This window comes from Accipiter gentilis, chromosome 8, assembly GCF_929443795.1.
Source record: "Accipiter gentilis chromosome 8, bAccGen1.1, whole genome shotgun sequence".
Taxonomy (NCBI): Eukaryota; Metazoa; Chordata; class Aves; order Accipitriformes; family Accipitridae; genus Astur; species Astur gentilis.
The window spans coordinates 41,256,044-41,275,982 of record NC_064887.1 but is presented as its reverse complement, the minus strand read 5'-3'; the positions used below and the strand labels follow the sequence as shown (position 1 = coordinate 41,275,982).

Here is a 19,939-nt window from a genome sequence, read left to right as displayed (position 1 = left end):
TAACAAGAATCACAGAAATAATCATGCAAACCTTTGCTCTGAAATTGCAATCCCCACGTTTTCAGTGTTCTGGCATTGCAGGCAGGTCTACCACTCAGCAGGAGCTCCAAGCATTGGTATTTTGACCTAGTATCTAAACCTACGCTTTAGATATTAAATACTGTCTTATTAATTAATTATAATTACCGATGTTATCTCATGCAAACCACTTGCCACTTCTGCTCACATTCGTCTGTGCCACATGACAAGCCACATGATGGTGTATTGTGCAGATAGTACTGTTTTACACACTTAAGTGATGAAATACAACCTGCCTCATGAGACTTTCACCATCACCGCTGCAACTGACCTACTCAGGCACTTCACACTCATGAACTAACAATTTGCATCATTCACACTTTAGCTGAGGTAAAGCCACTGTCCATATAGAGGCCAACATTCAGAAGAACACAGGACTAATTTCCTGATTCCTGGCTCCTGAAAAAAAACCCAAAACTTGTCGCCAGATCATTAGAGGACAGACAAGAATGTCCATTCTTCCCCGTACACACATCACAACATATAAATGTGACACTTGCTAATCAGCTTCAGCATTGAACACTTCAAAACTGCAATTTACCCTGTGAAGGGAATGAGATCAAAGGAGGGACCATGCACTGTCAGGGAGTTTGTTAGATGAAAGGTTCCCAGGTAACGCTAGAATATGAAGTTTATCTCACAGAGACAAATGTTGCAAAAACTCTTCTCAGCAGTGCAAGTGGTAAAACAAGAGGCAAAAGCCACAATTTGTAGCTGGAGAAGTTCAGAGTGGACATTAGGAACTGCTTCTTCATTAGGAGCGTGATGGAATACTGGATCCAATACCCACAGAGGCTGTGTGAGATCTCCATCCCTGGGAGCTTTTTGGGACTCAGCTTGACAAAGCCCACAGCTGACCTGACCTGGCATTGCTAATACTCCTGTCTTCAGCAGCAGGTTGGACTACCTGACCTCCAGAGGTCTTTACAGCCAAGGACTCCATGATAAGTCTGACTTAATTAAGGAGGGGGATTCCTTCTAACCTTAAAGCTAAGAAGTGATAATTACCTACATTTTTGTCAGCTTAACAGCACATTTTCAAAAACCATTGACAATCTCCTGCTCCCACTGCCTTCATGGCTTACTGTGGACAATACAGAAATGAGACTCAAAGTCTCCTGCATTCACTGGCCAAAAACAAGGTGACTCAATCAGTTTAATAGCTTTAGAAGACTTCATACAATTCTTACCTGTGCCTCAGTTTCCTCCCCCACTGATGTTGAAAACAGACAACAGGAAGCTTAATTGATGGTTTCAAACCGGTTTTTGAGATCTGAAGATGAAAAGGCACAAATGGAAAAGCAAAGCGTTAACTAAAATTTTCATTATTTGCTATTGCTATTAAGAAGCCCAAACCTCCCCCAGGCAGTCTGAGAGTCCTGCATTGCTGGGCCCTCTGCAAGTATGAAAATAAAAGGCAATCCCTATCTTGAAAATCACAGCAAACTTGAGAAGCAGCGTATTTCACCATCGTGTATTTGCTGTAGCCAGGCAAAGGCTGAGAGTGGGAGAGCATGTCTTACTCCTTGAGTAGTTACAGCACCCATGCTGCAGGGTAGGAGAGATTTGCCAAGAAAATGTCATGGCTAAGTGATGTTTTCACATCACAGACACCATGTCCTGCTTCTCTGGGGCTTCTTGACAATGTCTGTGATGCCATGGAGCAGCCCAAGAGCATGTGTTGCTGTGCTGAGCCCCACCACCCATGCATGGACTTTCCAGCTGTGCTACTGGCTGCTAACACAGCTGCTCTTTGGAAAAAGCCAAGCACAAGCTGCCTGCTGGCACTGGCTGACCCTGCACGTACCCACCTGGGGAACAGGTCCTCCAACCTGGGGGACAGGGGCTGAATTCCTGCCCCAGCACCCTTTTTCCAAGCAGCTCCAGTGCTACGGTGTCGTGGTTTAACCCCAGCCAGCAACTAAGCACCACACAGCCACTCACTCACTTCCCCCCCACCCAGTGGGATGGGGGAGAGAATCAGAAGGAAAAAGGTAAAACTTGTGGGTTGAGATAAGAACAGTTTAGTAGAACAGAAAGGAAGAAACTAATAATGATAGTAATAACAATAATAAAATTACAATAATAACAAAAGGATTGGAATATACAAAACAAGTGATGCACAATGCAATTGCTCACCACTCGCTGACCGATGCCCAACTAGTTCCTGAGCAGCAATCCCCCTCCGGACAACTCCCCCCAGTGTATGTACTGGGCATGATGTCACACGGTATGGAATATTCCTTTGGGAGTTTGGTTCAGCTGTCCTGGCTGTGTCCCCTCCCAACTTCTTGTGCCCCTCCAGCCTTCTTGCTGGCTGGGCATGAGAAGCTGAAAAATCCTTGACTTAGTATAAACATTACTTAGCAACAACCGAAAACATCAGTGCGTTATCAACATTCTTCTCATACTGAACCCAAGACACAGCACTATACCAGCTACTAGAAAGAAAATTAACTCTATCCCAGCCAAAACCAGGACATACAGCTAAAGCCAGGCTGAGGATGTGTTTCACATCCCCACTGTGGATGGCGGGCAAGGCCCACGCTTGAATCCATGTCCCTAGCAGCACAGACACACCTTTGCCAGCAGGTCTTTGCTCCAGTGTTTGCAGGAATAGCTCACTCTCTGGCCAGGCCTTTCTTGGCTCCCAGAAGCAAGGCAGTGCATTTGGGTCAACGTGGTGGCAAGCAGGATGAGGCGTGCAAGAGCACGGGAACAGGAGCGGTGCCTGCAGGCTGCTGGGCTGAGCCCATTTCATAACCGTGGGACAGATCTCCGTAGACTTCCAGTGCCTGTGTCCCTCAGCACCCCGCCATGGCGGGGCGTGAGGTGGGGGGGGGGGGGGGGGCATCCCTGTCCACAGCTGCTGTGGGACAAGGTGCCCCACAGCGCGGCCCCCAAGGCCAAAGTGCTTGGGGACGGGTGACCTCCATAAGGGCCCTCTGAGACATCCCGACAGGTATGTCTCTGGGGGGGGGGGGGGAGGACAAACATCAGGACCCAGACCCACCCCACAGCCATCAGGTCCCTGGAGGGACCCCCAAGCCCCCTCACCTGCCTCCCTCACCCCACCCCACCGACACCGCCCGCCCCTCCCTCTCCCATCCCCTCCCCATTGGCCAGGCCAGCACCTGCAGCATTCCGATTGGCTCCCTCAGCTGCTCATCGGGCCCTTGGGGTATTTATGCGGGGCGAGGCCCAGCATTCCCCATCCTGTCAGCACTGGGGAGCAGAGGTAGCAGGTAAGGTGGAGCTGGTGGGGAGGCATTTGTGGCTTGGTGTGGGGGGAGAGGGACTCCCCAAAGTTGTCCTTTGCTTCCCCAGGGTATCTGCAGCCCCTTGCCTCAGGTGGTTCTTTGCAGCCTTCACAGGGACAGAGGGTGAAGGCTGGGTTTGGAGCTGTCTCCATCCCTAGAGCCCTTGACTCCTGGCCCTGGGGAGCACTGGGGCTAAAAATGTGCCTGCTGAGGGGCTGTGTTCCCCTAGCTGCACTCACAGGGCTTTTCCAGCTCCTGGGGAAAGTGGAGAGCTGTGTGCTGTGTCTCTGCAGCTTTTCCCCATCTGTGGGTCGGGGGGGGGGTGTCTTGGCTTTTTGAGGCCAAAGGTGACACCATATGGAGTCGTGCTGCATTTGCTGTGCCTTGCGGAAGAGCTGAAAGGCTTTGAATTCTTCCCTAAATGCTTCTTCCTAGCCCTGAGGTGACTTCTTGGTAATGCTATGGGTCTCTGATCTGTGATTGAGCACCTTTGGGTGTGAAAGCTTGTTTCTGATTATCATCTGGTGAAGATCAAAGCTGTGTCAGGGGGGCTGCAGGAGGTGGCTCTCCCACCCAGCCACACAGGGACAGGGTGTGACGTGCACCCTGGACAACACTGCTGACTTGTGTCAATGTTGGGAGAAGCGGTATGTGCTTTGGGAGGCAGATGGATCAGTTGGGCATTCTCTTCCTGTTGACAGTGCTGCCAGACCTGCCTGTAGCTATTTCACATGATTATTTGGTGTAGGCATGATAATGGTGTTAACGAAGGGGGCGGCCTGAGTGATGAGGTAACTTTCTTGCTCAAGAGCACTGTCTCTCTGCAGACAGAGGCTGCAGCCATGCACGGCTCTGCCAGCTTGCTGGAGGGAGCACTTAGCAAACTAGCTTAGTGTTTGTCAAGGCTAACAGGGTTCTTAAATGTGGTTGTGATTACCTGAAACTGTAGTTTCATGTATGGCTGTGAAGGACTTCAATTACTGAAGCCGGTTCTGCTGAAACTTCCAGATGAAAATGTGTGTTAAAAAGCAAGCGGCATGCTGCTTGCTCTGCAAGTTATAGCTTCTGTCTGAAACTGAGTCTGTCCTCATGGAAAAATTGGTAAGTGGAAAGTACTGGAAAGCCCAGAAGCTGTTTTAATTAAACTCCCTCTCCTCTTTCCTAAAATACATCCAGATTCTTGTAGCTTGGATAACTTATACGCTCGCTGTTCCAAGGAGTTACTGACCTAGTAATGGGCCACTGGCTGTGGTGCCTAATTTCCATTGGAAGTGTGGGGGGGGAACCTGCCCTCCATCTGCAAAAGTGGCTTTAATCTTTGAGGTTCCCTAATGATGATGACTTTTCCAGAAGGGTTACATGGGCATCTCTGCCACCAATTCTGAAACTAATGTCCAAGGGTCAAAGCTGAAAATCATCTCATCCTCCTCCCAAAACTAACCCTGCCCTCGGAGCACTTGCGAACAACTCCCTCAGCTGCGGGCAGTGCCATTTCCCACTGCAGCAGACATCTGTGACCCAGTTCTGCTGACTGCATTTATGGGAACTGGGGTATCAGTGGCAGATCTCAAAGAATGTAAATAAGTGCTTTAACCACAAATTAATACCTTTGCCCAGATTAGCTCTCCCTGCTTATATCTAAAGCACTAAATTTAGCTTTGTTTTCCTAAGTGGTCATTAAGGAATTGCCAGTTAAGCTATTGAACCAGGCACCCTAGCTATGGCTCAATCTGTCTTCCCAAGGTAAAACACAGTTGGAAAAGAGAAAAGCTTCCTAAACAACAAGATCCTACCTCTCTGTCTGCAGGACAATGTAACAGCAGGCTGTCTTCATGGGGCAGAGCTTCTTTCCACAGGAAAAATAAAAACTTTGCACAAGTTAAAGAACTAGCTTTATGTATGCTGGTCGCTGTCAGAGTGACAGAAATCAAAGGTGGTGCTTACCCCAGCAGGAAAGTACTTGCTCTTCTGCCAGGGTAGCATGTTGCACTGGCTGTGACAGTCCGAGGCAGGGAAAATGGGTAGCAGCTTGGCAGTTTTGGTGCCATTGCCCTTGCTGTTTCACTGAGCTGAGACTTGTGCCAAATTGGGCAATCATCAGCAGTTAAGCTATTGTGCTGTGCTAGAAACGTGCACTGAAGTTTCATCTTTCTGAAACTACCCATTTCAAGAACTTTCTCCAGCAGTGACCTAATAATTTCTGATGTACCAATGGTATGAAATCATCTGATCATAATTTTCATACAAAGCAAACCGTAACCAAAGCAAACAGTGATGCTGTTTGTGCTTTTATGCCTGGTGGTTCCTGTGCATGGGGTCTGCCTGCTGGGATTCCCGCTTGCAACTATGCTGGCTTGAAGCTGTGCCTTTCTCCAGAGGATTCTGAAACAACTGACCCAGAGTTGCTAAGCACTGTGCTTTCCTCCACTCTCTGAAGTAAAACAAGGTCTGGTTTGCACTTTTGTAGGGAATAGACAAGAAAGAGAAAATAAAACCATGCTCTGAGCTCATGAAGACGTGCCCACACAACAAACTGGTGTTTGCAACGCATGCCGATTCCTCCTACACGGAGGAAAGCAAACCATGTTCTAATGTGACTGTGCTGCAAGGATTGTCACTGACACAGCTGCACCCATAATTAAGATGGGCTCTTAGTACTTCAGAGGTTGATTCTAACCTTGCACTAGTTTTTACATCAGCCAAGGATTTACTCCTGACTTATGCTAGCATAGTAGAGTCCTTTCCTCTTTTTTTTTTTTTGCTGTGGTGTGCCTCTGTGTCCTAACCCTGACACCAAGGTCAGTAAGACACTCTGCAGTTTGAGGTTTTTCCTACCTGTCTAGAAGTCAAATAACTGGGCAAAGGGGTTGTTTGTAATGGTATTGAAATAGTTGTGCTTTGCCCCATGACGGGGCTGCAGACTGATTCAGCCTACTTGGCTTCAAAAAAGCCAACAAACTTGCCCTGAAGCAGAGCAAGGCAAATAACCACTGAGCAAACCCTGTGGACTTTGGGACTGAGACTTTATGTTCAAGCCCTGCTTTTCTTTAGAGCAGTTTTCTAGAAGTTCTCCCAGGCTGATAAAGTTCAAACTGTATTTTTGCTGTGCTGTTAAATGGGGCAGCCCCCCAGGCAGAGTGGTTACCAGGACTGTGCAGAAGTGCGCTGGCTGGATCTGGGCTTTTTGCTTGAGAGGCTGGAGGTCCCAACTTTTGTGATAACTTTTGCTGCTGACATGTAGCACTCTGCATCCCTGCCTTGCTTGAATCTCACTGAAATGCTGACTAATTGCATGGTTAATGCAGCAATATTTGAAGTCCTGCCAAGTTACCTCCTGAGATGTCTCCCCTAGCTCTATCCATGGTTGTTTCACTACTTCTTCCCCAGCTCTCTGTTCCCGTTTCCACAGCAAAATAAAAACCTTACACAAGTCAAAGAACATAAGAAACAAGACAATGGCCTCTGTCACAAATCAGATGGCAAATTTTTTTGGTAGAATCTGCCAGTGAGCCTGGAGCAGTGCTTGGCTTGGGAATCCGGTTTGTGAGGAATTTTGATTTGGGGGTTTTTCATTGGAAAATGCCATAGCAATTCTAAGAATAGGAATTAACTGGCAAGGGAGAGAAAAGCAGACACTGCACTGAAGAGCAAATATGCTGAAATGCCTGCTGTGCCTGACTAAGGCTGAGAAGTAATCCTGGATTTATCACACGATACTAGAGTGTCCAGATACTGACCTAGGTCTAGGCTGGGGATGCCAATACACATTCAAGATATTGCATCACTTTTATACTTCTTTTTATACTTCTTTAATCCCATTATGTAATGAGAATACTTCTGAGACTTGGTTTCACAGGAAGTGAGGAGGGATTTCCTGCCTAGCTGGTTAGTAGGGTGGGAAGGCAAGTTTCAAGGTAGGCAGCCAGAATGCTGCAGCTGCGAAACCTGGCTCATGCTTCTAGGAAAACTTTGAAGGATTTTCATATCCCTCCCAGAGCTGTGAGACTGCCAGTGTTGCTGGAGTTACCAGTGGTGGGGAAGCTGATAACGAAGTTCCCCACTATGAACACAGGCATAGTGGAATGACTCAAATGACACTCATCTCAATGTCCTTTGCAAAGGGTACTTCAGAGGAGAGGGGCTATAAACTTGGGACACTTTTCAAGAAGGTAAAATATGCCTATTGCTGTTTCAGCATCTCTGTTCAATCTCTGGCCCTGACGCCTTTCTGGAGGAGAGCTGAAGTCCTGCCAGTCTCTTCCTCCCCTTCAGAGGAAAATGGATTAAGCCATTGCAAAACCCATCTCTACTTCAGACAAAGTGGGTGAAAACTGAGGGCTTTACTCCCTTACAGGGTATTAAGCAAGTTCAGGCAGTTTTTTAAAAATAAATATTTCTAATTTTAAACTCCATTATTAAACTATTTGAGCTTGTCACATTTTGAAAATTAAAACTAAAAAATTACTTGTACTACTGTTGTAACAAGCCCTGCTGCAGCTGCATTTCAGCAGGACTTGTTAGAAGGACAGCAATGTCATGATCGAGTGAGACAACATTCACTGATTCCCACTGTTAGCCCTGCTTCTGCAGGGTGCATCTTTCCTTCAAGTGTTCCAGTCGTTGGCCAGCAAAGAGCCTGTGTAGGGGAAAGCTGAACCAAAAGTACTTCTACCAGAGAAAATGCATGACACAAGATAGTTCTCACCCACTTCTAACCTGCAACTTTGAAGCCAGTCAAATGTTATCAGCAATAAAATAAGTCGGATGGTTATTTAAAGTATTTGGCTGTTTGGTGATTGAGGGAGGTGACTGGGTGGTACAGTCCTTGTCCTACATAAATATTTGCACGTCATAAATCATGGAGTCTCAAATACCTTCATACCCTTGCAAGAAAGATTAGTGATGTCACCCTAATATTCCTAGGACATGCGGAATGATGGATCCCAACTTTGCCCTCTGCTTTTCACCAGTTTTACTAAAACTTTAATTCACCGAAGGAAATTGTTGTACTCATGCTGTTATACTCTTGTTTTTCCTTTCAGCTGCAGTTGAATTCAGTATGGCATCAGAAAAGACCACAAAAAAAGAACTGCTAAATGCTGAGGAACAGCAGCAAGCGGTAGGTGGCAGGACAGCTAGTACTCTAATGTGCAACAGTTAAACTATCTGCTGACAGAAATGCTGATTAACTTTGGTCACCACCTCAAAACCAGGCTGAGAGTAGCAGAAAGATTAACCGTATGAACAGAAGCTAACTTTTTTGCTCAAGAGAACTTCAGGGCTGGCTCAAGTAATGCAAGTAATTCTGAAACATGAGCTCTTACAGGTCCTATTTCCACATCTGGGTTTGATGCTGAAACTCAGTGTGACTCAGAATTCATGAGCCCAGAGCTTGAATTTTCAATCCTGGCTTGTTGCTGACTTGCTAGTGGTCTTTGGATGAGTCCCTTCAACTCTTAGTTTAAAAAGGATGAGGAGCTAGACTGAATGTCCTCTTAGGACCTTTCTGGATAGACACATGGCTTGTACTCACCAGCTTGAGGTGGATCTCTAATGTCACTTCTCTTGGGTTTTAGAGTGCTGTCAATCGGGTAACCAGCTTGCCCTTGCTCAACTCTGCGTTCAACCTGGTCTCATCTGCCTACAACTACACCAAGGAGACACATCCTTACCTCAGTGGTGTCTGCAGTGTGGCTGAGACTGTGGCTGCTGTCGCAGTAGGTAGTGTGGTTGGTGGGGCACAGCCCATCCTGAACCAACTTGAGCCACAAAGTAAGTGATGAGGCTGGAGTGACCCTTTCTACGCAGAGGAATAGGTGGGGAGGGGAGTTTCATGTGCCTGTTGGGTGATACACATTTCCTGTAGCAAGTTGTTCTAGTTAATTGTAGCACTGAGTCTTCCACTCAGCAGTCCCAGCTGCTCAATGAACCCACTGAATTTCATGGACATGAAACTGTTGGTAGCAGAAACAAAGTTTGGCCTCTTGTCTGTGGTTTAAGTCACTAAGCAAAAACTCCCTCTTTCTCCACCACTCCCAGTTATAAGCATCCCAACTGGTAGTAGCAGTGTCCATCTTGGATATAGCTCAGTCTGTTTCATCCCAACACTTTTCAACCCTTTAAACCAGTCGCCCTACCCACCAGGGGCAAGTATTACACTCCAGTTGGAGCAATGTGCTGCCAATAGCTAGCAAGCTGGGAAGGCAAAATGGAGACTATTTGAACCTGCCAAATTGTAGGGTTTGTTCACTTTTTAACAAAACACACACACACACCCATCCCAGGATGGTGGTGACTTTTTTGGCTTGCTTTCATGAGTGTATCCTGAATTGGCCATTGTAGGGTCAAAAACCCCTCTCCAAATTGAAGAATAAACTGGTACCTCTTGTCTTTTCTAGTTGCACTTGTAAATGAATATGCCTGTAAAGGACTGGATCAACTGGAGGAGAACTTGCCTTTCCTTCAACAGCCAGCAGATAAGGTAAAGTAAAGGCTTTTCCTGAGGAAGCCATGACTTCATGTCTTGCTTGATGGAACTGTTATGGGTACAGAAGAATATGGGGAAATAAATTTCAGCTGCTTTGTCAGGTCAGTCCCTGGTATGGGCTAGAGGAAGCACTGCAAGCTGATAAAAGCTGGAGAGATGCTTTCAGCATGTGGAAGTGAACATGTCCAAGTAAATATAGGTGTACTGACTTCCACAGCTCCCCCACAAGACTGCAAGCACTATTTAGCCATATGGAAAAGCTACTTCAGGGAGGGAAAACTGATTTTTTAAAAAAATATATCTTTCCCTCTCCTTGTTGTAGGTAATCTCAGACACCAGGCAGCTGGTTTCCACCAAAGTGACATCTGCTATGGATGCTGCCTGTGAGGCAAAAGAAGCAATGGCTGATAAAGTGACTGAAGCTGTGGGCCTCACTAAAAATGTTGTTGGGGACAGTGTCAAGCTGACTAGGTCAATGGTCACCTCCACTGTTAACAGTGCTGTGGAGGCTGCCCAGGGTGCCAAGGACCTTGTGACTAACAAGGTGACAGAGGCAGTAGACCTCACTAAACACATGGTGGAAGACAGTATTGGACTGACCAAGTCTGCAGTTGCTTCTACTATTGTCAATGCTGCGGAGGCTGCCCAGGGTGCCAAGGACCTTGTGACTAACAAGGTGACAGAGGCAGTGGATCTCAGTAAACACATTGTGGAGGACAGCGTTGGACTGACCAAGTCTGCAGTTGCTTCTACTATTGTCAATGCTGTGGAGGCTGCCCAGGGTGCCAAGGACCTTGTGACTAACAAGGTGACCGAAGCTGTGGACCTCAGTAAACACATTGTGGAGGACAGTGTTGGACTGACCAAGTCTGCAGTTGCTTCTACGATTACTGCTGCTGTAGGGGCTGCCCAGGGTGCAAAGGATCTTGTGACCAACACAGTGACTGAAGCAATGGACCTAACCAAAGGGGCTGTTCAGGATGGTGTTGAGAAGACCAAATCAGTGGTCACTTCTACAGTCAATACAGCTCTGGATGCTGCATATGGCACCATAACTAGCAAAATAAATACAGCTTTGGAGCAGAGCAGAGAGGCTATCCAGGAAGGTGTGGAGAAGACTAATTCAGTGGTGACCAACAGCATAAGCAAAGCCAAAGCAGTGAGCCAAGCAGTGGCAGGTGGTGTGGAATCTGTCCTGGGTATATCAGAAGATCTGGTGGATCAGTACCTCCCAATGACAGAGGAGGAACTAGGTGAGAAAATGCTTAGCTGGCGGTTGTAAATGCAAATCCTTTCCCACATGACTAGAGAGCACCTGACTCTGCAAGACCCATCTTCTGAAGTAGACAGGTAGCTCTGAATTTGTCACCAAGCTGGCTGGCTGTCAACACTGACTTGCCACATGGTATGGGACAGAGTTCAAGCACTTGCTAGCTGGTCTTTGCCCATCAGCCTCAAGGCAAATAAACATGTGGGTGCCTGCTTCAACCTATCTGTCAAGTCTGCTTTTCTGAAGAGAACATGTTGAGCAGGGACTAGCCTACTTCTAATATCTGAGCAACTACAAACCTCTACTGCTTACGTAGAAAGCTTCAGCCTTCATATTTTTCAATGGGTGATCTTGCCTCTCCCCCCCCTTACAGCTGTGGGAGTGGAGCACAGCTGCATCTCTGTTCTTGTTTCCTCCAGGTAAACTGGCCACCACTGTGGAGGGATTTGGTATGGCTTCTGTGGAGGAGCAGAAACAGCAACAGAGTTACTTTGTGCGTCTGGGTTCCCTCTCTAACAAAGTCCGCCACCGAGCCTACCAGCACTCCTTGAACAAAGTGCAGCGCATTAAGCAAAGCACCCAGGATACTCTCTCACGACTACAGCTGGCAATAAAACTGGTACAAACATGCTTTTTTCCTCTTTTCTCCTGTCTGTAGTCTTCCTGCCCCACTATCCAGATGGAAGCTCTTTCTCCATTCTGTACCAGCTGCATGTCATCTTGGATCCCTCCCTGGGAGGGAAGCACTTGTGCTTCTCTGATTGTCTGCTTGCAATACAGCTCTTCCTCTTATTTTTCCCATCAGATTGAATCTGTGAAAAAGGAGGTTGGCCAGAAGCTTCTGGATGGGCAGGAGAAGCTCCATCAGCTGTGGGTGGACTGGAGCCTGACCCAACCCAAAGGAAACCAAGTTAAAACTGCCTCCCAAGCAGAGGTATCCCTAGAAGGACATATTTAATCAGGCCTCATGGATGGTGTACACCTCATCTGCCCTAGTAACTGAGCTATATCTCTTTCCCAGCAGGTAGAGTCACGGACTCTAGCTATGCTGCGTATCATCACCCAGCAGCTACAGCCTGTTTATGAGAATCTGAAAGCCAGCATCCAAGGCCTCCCCAGCAACATCCAAGAAGCTGTGTATCAGGCCACTCGAAATATCCACAAGCTCCATAGTTCTTTTTCCAGTGCTATGTCTTTCCAGGACCTCTCCCCCACCACCCTGACCCAGAGCCAGGACTGTGTGGCAGAAGCCCGAAGGTCCCTGGATGACTTGTTTGAGTATGTAACTCAGAACACCCCTCTAAACTGGCTTGTAGGTCCCTTCAGGGCGATAGCTAAAGTGTCACAGGATAGCAGAAAGCAGAAGAAGAAAGCTTTGGTGACTGATATAAAATCACCTATGCTAGAAAAAGCTCCATTGTCAAAGGAGGTGGCTAAGACGCCTGAAGAGCCAAAGGGAGCAAACAAGATCCTGGGGGAAGGGTGTGAAGTGCTAGAGAAGCTGGAAGAGAAAGCAGAGAAAGACACAGAGGTGGCACTGGCTGCAAAGGAGATAAAAACTAATGCACCAGAGGAAGATCTCTGAAGAATTCCAGCTCTTCTGGCCAAGGCTCCCTGGCTAGAACAGCATTTTATCTTTTGTGTGTCCAACTGCCAGTCGTGCCACGACTGCCTCCTGTTCTCTCCCTGTCCCAGGCTGAGTTTACAGTAAGATGTAGTTTGCATGGAGACTTGATAACCAAGGTGGGGTGATTCCATATCTTGATTTACTTTTTTTTTTAAATCATGCTGCTGCACTGAAAGGCAAGATAGGGACCTGTACTTCAGCTTTTTAAGTCAGCCCAGCTGTATGTGTGAATGGCTAATTCTTGCTGAGACAAGTTGTGGGAGAGAACTGGTCTCAACTTATTTTTAATCTCGGATTTGTTTTTAATTCATCCAAGCTGCAGAGATCAAGAGGATGATGCGCTTGACCTTTGATACAATTTCCCTCCTTCTACAAGTTTAAAAATATGTGTTACAGACATGACTTCCTTTCTGCATGTTGTGCTTCCGGAGAGGCTCAGCCCTGCAGCAGACCACAAACAGCTGGGGGCAGGAGGCTGCTTCTCCAGAAGACACTTTTCTTTATGGATCAGCCAAACACTTTTTCTTTCATAGTGAGACACTTAGCAAGGTGGGATTTTCTTTTAAGCATGCCAATTTGCAGTGGGATTATCTTTCCTATTCATATAAATGACTTCAGCGATCTTCTGTTTGTGTCTAAGTAACTCCATGCATGAAACCTTTTGCAGCCATTAAAAAGGTGGCAAATGAGGCAGCTTTTTCCAGGAGTTACTCTGCCATGCTAATGGGATATCCTGTTATTAAAATAGGAGAGATAGGTGCTGGTTATTTTCCCAGCAAACAATCCTTTGTAATAGTTTCTAAGGTAACTTATTTTGGTAACTTGGGTAGTGGCATGGTCCCTGTGCTAAGGCTGGAATAATGGCAAGCAGACTTCAAAATAAAGTGTGACCTGTATTCAAAGAGATGTCTGTTTCTTGTGTATATCTAAAGCTGCAGTGCTATGTTCTCTGCTTAGAATTTAATGTTTGCATTTAACAAATCACTTCTCTGAACAACTTGTGTGTTCTCTGACCTTGCTGGAGGAAGGAAAATGAATGCTTTTGGCAGGTCCCATGTTCTGCCTCAGTCTTAAGCAGAAAAGCATCGTTGCTGTTTTGTCCCCAAGACTCCTGAGGTTCAGCTGCTCCTGCTCTGCTTCCCCCTTAGGTTTCTAGCCCGGCTCACACTAACCCGGCCACTTTACAGAGGTAATGCCAGCAGTCTCTCACTAGAGGGAAACGTCGGTTCCCCACCCAGTCTACCCTCACCAGCTCGCCTTTAATGCCTTCAGGCGCTCCCGTGGAGAACACTAGCTACCTGCAGACGGGGCCCGGGGCTAGCGCACCGCTGGGCTTCTCCTCTACCGCCGAGCCCCGGCCATTTTCGGGGAAGGGAGGCGACAGCTCACCCGGGCCGAAACGCTCCTGCCACGAACACCCGAGTCCCGCTCCGCACCGGCCACCCCCCCCCCCCGGGGCTCCCGGCCGGCCTCGGTGCTTGGTTGCCCTCGCTCCGCCCCGCTCCGCCCCGCCGTGGCTGCCGGGTCTCGCCTCTTCCTCGTGTGCCGACGGGGCAGGCGGGTCCCCCGATCGTCCCGCTTTCGCCTGCCCGGCCCCGGGCACCGAGACGAGCCGGCTCCGCCTGCACCGGGGCGGGGGGGGAGGCCGGCGAGCAGGACCGGCCCGGAGGTAGGCTGGCCCCTTCCTTCCCTTCGCCGCCGAGGGAGGGTGGAGGAGCCGGGGAAGGCGGGGGGGAGCGGTTCCCGTAGGGCCCGGCAAAGGAGGCGAGGCCGAAGGGCTGCGGGCGGGCGGGCGGGCGGGGAGAGGCAGCGGAAAGCGGGGAGAGGAGCGGGGCGTTGCGGTGAGTCAGCGGGCGGAAAGGCAGAGGCGAGCGGCCGAGGTGCGGCCGGCCCGGCCCGCCTGCCGCCGTTTCACTGAATCGGAGGTTTTTGTGAGAGAGAGCCAGCCACTTCCCCAGGTTCGGCGTAAGCTCGTTCATTAGGCAATCAGAGGATTTTTATGAGATGGGGAAAAGCAATTTGAAATTATAAACTTTCCCCAGTTGAGAGCTATTTTTGGGTGTTTGATGGTGTTCCCTTTAAATAGGGAAAGTTTTCTACCAGGCTCAGTCAGTGCCTGCGAGCCGTGTCCCTCCCGGCTGGGCTCTCCGGGCACCCGCTCCTCCGCTCGGACAAGTTCTGCTGTTTAATTTAGCCCCGGTCAGAGGCCTTTGGTGAGTGCAAGGGTTTAGCAGGGCTCAGGGTTTAGATGTGGATGGAGATACAACGTCCACAATTACATTAGGCAGCCTGAGGGAGGATGCCTGTGGGTTATCAACCCTCCCGGCACCAGCAATTTGAATGGGCTTCCTCTAAGCGCGCTTTATTCCTCGACCGCCCGTCACAAGGAGCCTGCGAGGCCCCTGGAACCAGCCGCCTGGAGGAGACGGACACTTGGATTTACCTAAGTACATTATTAGTTCAGCAATTACTTCAAAACAGTTGTAATTAACGTGAAATGAAGGCAAAGAACGTGCTCTTTGCTTAATAACAGAGTTGGAATAATGCGTGGAGCGCTGGCAGATCTGCAAGCACTGAGTGGATGCAAAAATACTTGAGAGCTGTGAGGGAGAGCCTGGGGGCTCTGCAAGCCTTGTGAGGACCCCCCCAGCTCCCCACATTGCTGGTTCTGAACGTTGCACTGTGTTCTTTTCACAGGTTCTTCAGGACAGAGATACCCCTGGTTCTGAGCTGAGCCCCTGAGCAGCAAACAGCTTTCGCTTGTGCGGTACATGAAGTGCGACCAGGGCATCACAGAGTACCACAGGGAAACAAACCTCCGCTCCGAGTGCTGTAATATGCTTTTTCCATCCATGCTGTGTCAGTCCATCGTCTGGGCCACCAGCTGATGAGATGGCACAGAGCGTCAAGCTCCAGCCAAGCTTTGAGGACATTTTTAGCGTTCTATCCCAGATCCCACAAGATAAACTCCTTAGCCTCAAACATAAAGTGAAGCACTTGATATCTGGGCCCAGCAGCAAATTACTGCAAGCCATGGTCCTGCTTACTCTGGGGCAAGAAGGGGATGCAAGAATTTGTTTGGATGCCTTGGGAGATAACCGGGCAGCCCAGTATGTCCATCAGACCAAACTGGGTGCCACAGGAGTGCAGGAAGATGTGGAGGATTTGCAGCCTCCCCAGCTGGATGCAGGTGCCATGACGCTTCTGGCACAGATCTACTCAGTGTTGGCGGAGGAAAAACTGTGCAGTCATGAAGCCGTGGACAGAGCCCGCCAGGCTGCCACCAAAGCCTGCAACGCCAGCAAGGAAACTCAGGGGGACACACTCAACAGCATCCCACGTGAGGACCAGGAACATGGCTCTGCTGTCAGCATGGGCCCAGGTGACAAATTTCAGACGCTGAGATCTGACATGGGATTTCTCCAGCCGGCCAGCCCAAACTACGTGGTGAGAAGTTCTCCAGTGCAGATTGGAGGCAAATCAGACCTTTCAGGCCCACGGACCTTGCACTCCTTGGGGAGTACCTCTTTCCCCAGTTGCTTGGAGATCAGTGCGTCACCAACAGTTGTTTTTCACACCCAACCTTCTTCCCACGAGCATGTCCCCCAGCCCAGCCAGCTGTGCAAAGGGAGCACCAGCAGTGCTGGACAGCCTGACGGGGACAGACAAAGCCGTGGCCTGCAGGAAACAAGCTGGACCAGCAGACTCAACTCTCATCCCGGGCAGGACACGGGTGCCCAAGTCCCCCGACCGGAGAAGGTTCTGCAGGTCAGTTCATGTCGTCCGACTCCCCCTATTCCTGAAACACAGCTGCCCACAACGGGTGCTGTGAACCAACCTGTCGAAAGTAGTGATGTTTCCAGCACAGTAGCAGCAGAACCTCATACACCAAAAGAAAACACAGACAAAAAGCAAGATGAAAAGCAATTACCTACGGGTCTTCCTGACTCAAGAGCTACAATGGATACTGGTCCTGCCCACATGTCCATGGAGGACTCCCATGTTCCAGCAGCCATTCCTTCTAACTCTGCACCTACTTCCATTTCAACCTATTCCCTTCCTCCTCCTACCTATTCCTTCTCCTCCACCCTTCCCCGTCCTCTTCAGGGAGCTCCTTCCAGCTTATCATATCCCACTCCCCTTCACTCATCCCCCTCTCCAGCCTGGCCTCCTCCTCTTCAAACTGTAGAACCAGTGCCCACATCAGAGCTAGACGGGGGAAAGTTCTTCACTTTTGTTGTCCTGCATGCTAGCCAAGATGAGATTGTTGCCCATCGGGTCAAGGACCTGCTGGAGAACATGGGGGTTCCCAATGGTGCCACACTCTGTGAGGACTTCTTCATCGCCGGACGCAGCCATCTGACTTGCTTCCAGGATGCTATGGAAAACTCTGCTTTTATCATCCTTCTGCTGACCAAGAACTTCCCATGCGACCTGTGTATGTTTCAGACAAACACTGCTCTGATGGAGTCCATCCTGAAACCATCCAAGCGTGACTCAGTCATCCCTTTTGTGCCCAAGGAGAACCCCCTGGAGCGGAGTCAGATTCCCAGCACGCTAGGCGGGCTGATGCCATTAGATGAGAACTCTCCTGGGTTCTCCAGGACAGTGCAGAACACCTTTACCACCAGCAGGATCAATGAGAGGAAAGCCATGTGGGACCTGATGCAGAGAAAGAAACTACAGCTGTATCAGGAACGGTATCAAACACTGCAGAACTTGGCTGCTCTCAACCTTGGCTCCCTTCCCCAGGCGCCTCTGTCAGCAACACAGCTGCAGCTGCTGGGGCAATCACCCCAACAGTGGTGCCCCCCTGCTTCGACTGTTCCTCCTGCCACATACCCACCTCCACCCGCTGGTCACCCCATGCCCGCTCAGATGGGTCCCCCTCCTTTCCAACCACTTCATCTCCCATCAGGCCACTACAACATGATGCCAGGTCCAGGAGGCATCCCGTCTCTCATCATTCAACATGCTCGAATGGTTCAAATTGGGGATCACAACATGATGCAGGTAGAAACTGTCACACCAGGTCCACAGGACGGGGAGGAAGAAACCAGGTAGAATGCTTGATCAGAGACACGGCAAGTCAGCCAAGGCTGGAGACACTCACACTTAGTTTCAAACCCTAGATGACAGTGATTCTGCTGGGACTGGGACTATTCTTATTTCACTGTTGGTAAAAGGTGCCACTTTTCTGGACCACAGGAGAAAATTACCTTCTTTTTTGTTGGACAAAAGAGCTTGCAATCTCCTGAGACTGTTTTCCCTGTGCTTATTTTCAAGTAACTAAAAAACCTCTTTTCCTGATTTCCTGAGGCTACTGGAAGGTTTTATAAATAAGTTTTAATTAATTTATTTGTGTTTCTCTGGTTCTTTCCTGCAGAATTAGCAAAGGGGCAGTCAGGGATATCTGGAAAACTGTTGTGCATGTCCGCACCTCTGGGGTGGAGGAGGCTAGGAGATGGCATACCAGGGTTCTGTTTCATAACCTGCTGCTGACCAAATAATTTGAGGGAAAATCTTCAGGGGATGCTTTGGGGAGTCGCTGTGGCCTCCTGTGAAGGTGCAAAGCACCATGAGGTCCCACTGTTTTCTTCCAGCAGTCCTCTTTGCTTGGGGTTGCAGAGTATCCTCTCGGCCTGTCACACCGATGCCTACTTTGTGTGCATGGTGCCCTCCCTTGCTGCAGGGCACCAGCAGCACCATTTCCCCTAAACCTCTCACATCAGACCCAGGAAGGTTCAGGAAACCAGCTTCACAGACTTCTGAGAGGCTGCAGGCCTCTGTGCTGAGGCATAAAGACATCACTTTTCCCAGTTCCCCTCTGAAACTACAGAGAAAGAAGTTTTTTGTTTGAGAAAAGACAAAATTCCCACGTGCCCCTGGAGGCATGGCTTGAAGTATTTTTGTATTTAAGAAAACTCTGTTAATGAACTGAGATTACACACCAGATACAAGGCTAAATAAGAATCTTTACAGTAAAGCTGTGCTTGGGGGGCGGGGGGGGGGGGGGGGGGGGAATACTTAAGGAAGGTGAAATGAGAGGGAGGAAATGTGGAGCAAGACTGAGGAGGCTCCAAGAAGCTGAGTGTCCACTCCTCTGCTCTTACCTGCTTGTAAAAGGTCAGAGGCGGGACCAGGGCCTGTTGCACAGAGAAGTGTTCCCTACTGAGATAACTCCACCTATTTATGTTATTGCCTTTGAGGAAGAAGTTTGATAGAAAAAAAACCACAAAAGCAACAAGCAGAGCATTACAGAAGGGGTGCAAAAAGGCCAGGAATGGGGGGAGGTATTCTGCAGGACCTGGGTGAGGGATGTATCTGGAAGGTATCTACCGAGTATTTAACACAAGGAGGGCATCAGAAGCAAAGCCACAGACCCTGACAGCTTCTGCTGCGTCCATTTGCCTGCTCTGTCAGTAGAGGTCAGCCCAAAGCCACCAGATTACTAGAAATGGGACTGCTCCAGCTGCGGACCAGAGCCCAGCCAACAGCGTTGAGCTCTAGAGTCAACTTACCCTTTGCCGGGGCCTCTGCAAGCTGCAGGGCAGCGCTCGCCCTACGCCTCACCCTAGGAAGGAGCCCCAGAGCTGCCGAGTCCTTGGAAAGGTAGACCTCGAGAGCCAGTGTGATTGATATGGGGTGGGGGGACCCCGTTTCGGGTATTTCTGCAGATGTGTGTGAGCTCATGTCGCTCTGAATAGCTGTCCCAGTACGTTTCAAATGGAGAGAAGCCAACACTGTGTGGTAGCCAAAGTGCAGGACTCCTACAGGCCATCCTGGACCTGCAACTACCCAAGCTGGGCACTCACAGGACCCAATTCTGGATTATAGTCTTTGTCCAAGAACCATCCAAGCCTTACAACCAATACCTGCGTAAGAAAGACATTAGTCAGTCCTTGGAGGAAGGACTGTTCAGCTGACATGAATCCCCTCTCAGGGAACACTGGTCACTGGGCTAAACACTGTTCTTATTCTTCCACTCTGGCTCAATCTACTTCAAGCTCATTCTGCACAAAGCACACCCTCCCAAACAAGTACCAGCCTACTAAATAAAGCTCACTGCTGAGACATGAATCCCCAGCACGGAGGAGAGAACAGAACGGGAGTTTATCCTTAGCCCTGGCTCCTCAGAGGATAGCAGGTAATAGTATAAAGGAGGACAGTCCCCTCCACCTGCCCTGTGTTGAAAGCTGCAACGGCTGCCTTTTTAT

The 19,939-nt window shown here is 49.1% G+C and overlaps 3 protein-coding genes across 3 annotated transcripts in view; 2 read left to right on the top strand and 1 right to left on the bottom strand.

Annotated features, from left to right (window-relative positions):
- The first annotated feature begins 2,895 nt into the window (after nt 1-2,895).
- On the top strand, nt 2,896-15,530 carry LOC126041950 (perilipin-3-like). Its single transcript, XM_049808384.1, has 10 exons — nt 2,896-2,905; nt 8,381-8,457; nt 8,915-9,110; nt 9,737-9,819; nt 10,148-10,343; nt 10,986-11,078; nt 11,515-11,714; nt 11,901-12,029; nt 12,120-14,391; nt 15,420-15,530. The coding sequence occupies exons 1-9, from the start codon at nt 2,896-2,898 to the stop codon at nt 12,678-12,680; spliced, it is 1,545 nt and encodes a 514-aa protein (XP_049664341.1). The 3' UTR covers nt 12,681-14,391; nt 15,420-15,530.
- Nucleotides 7,633-19,939, bottom strand: part of TNFAIP8L1 (TNF alpha induced protein 8 like 1) — a 101,199-nt gene continuing 88,892 nt past the window's right edge. Inside the window, exon 3 of the transcript XR_007507076.1 lies at nt 7,633-7,642. The gene's annotated coding sequence lies outside the window, so the exon portion shown is untranslated. The remainder of the gene's footprint in view (nt 7,643-19,939) is intronic.
- On the top strand, nt 15,209-18,701 carry TICAM1 (TIR domain containing adaptor molecule 1). The gene has a single exon (XM_049808939.1). The coding sequence runs from the start codon at nt 15,615-15,617 to the stop codon at nt 17,784-17,786; it is 2,172 nt and encodes a 723-aa protein (XP_049664896.1). The 5' UTR covers nt 15,209-15,614; the 3' UTR covers nt 17,787-18,701.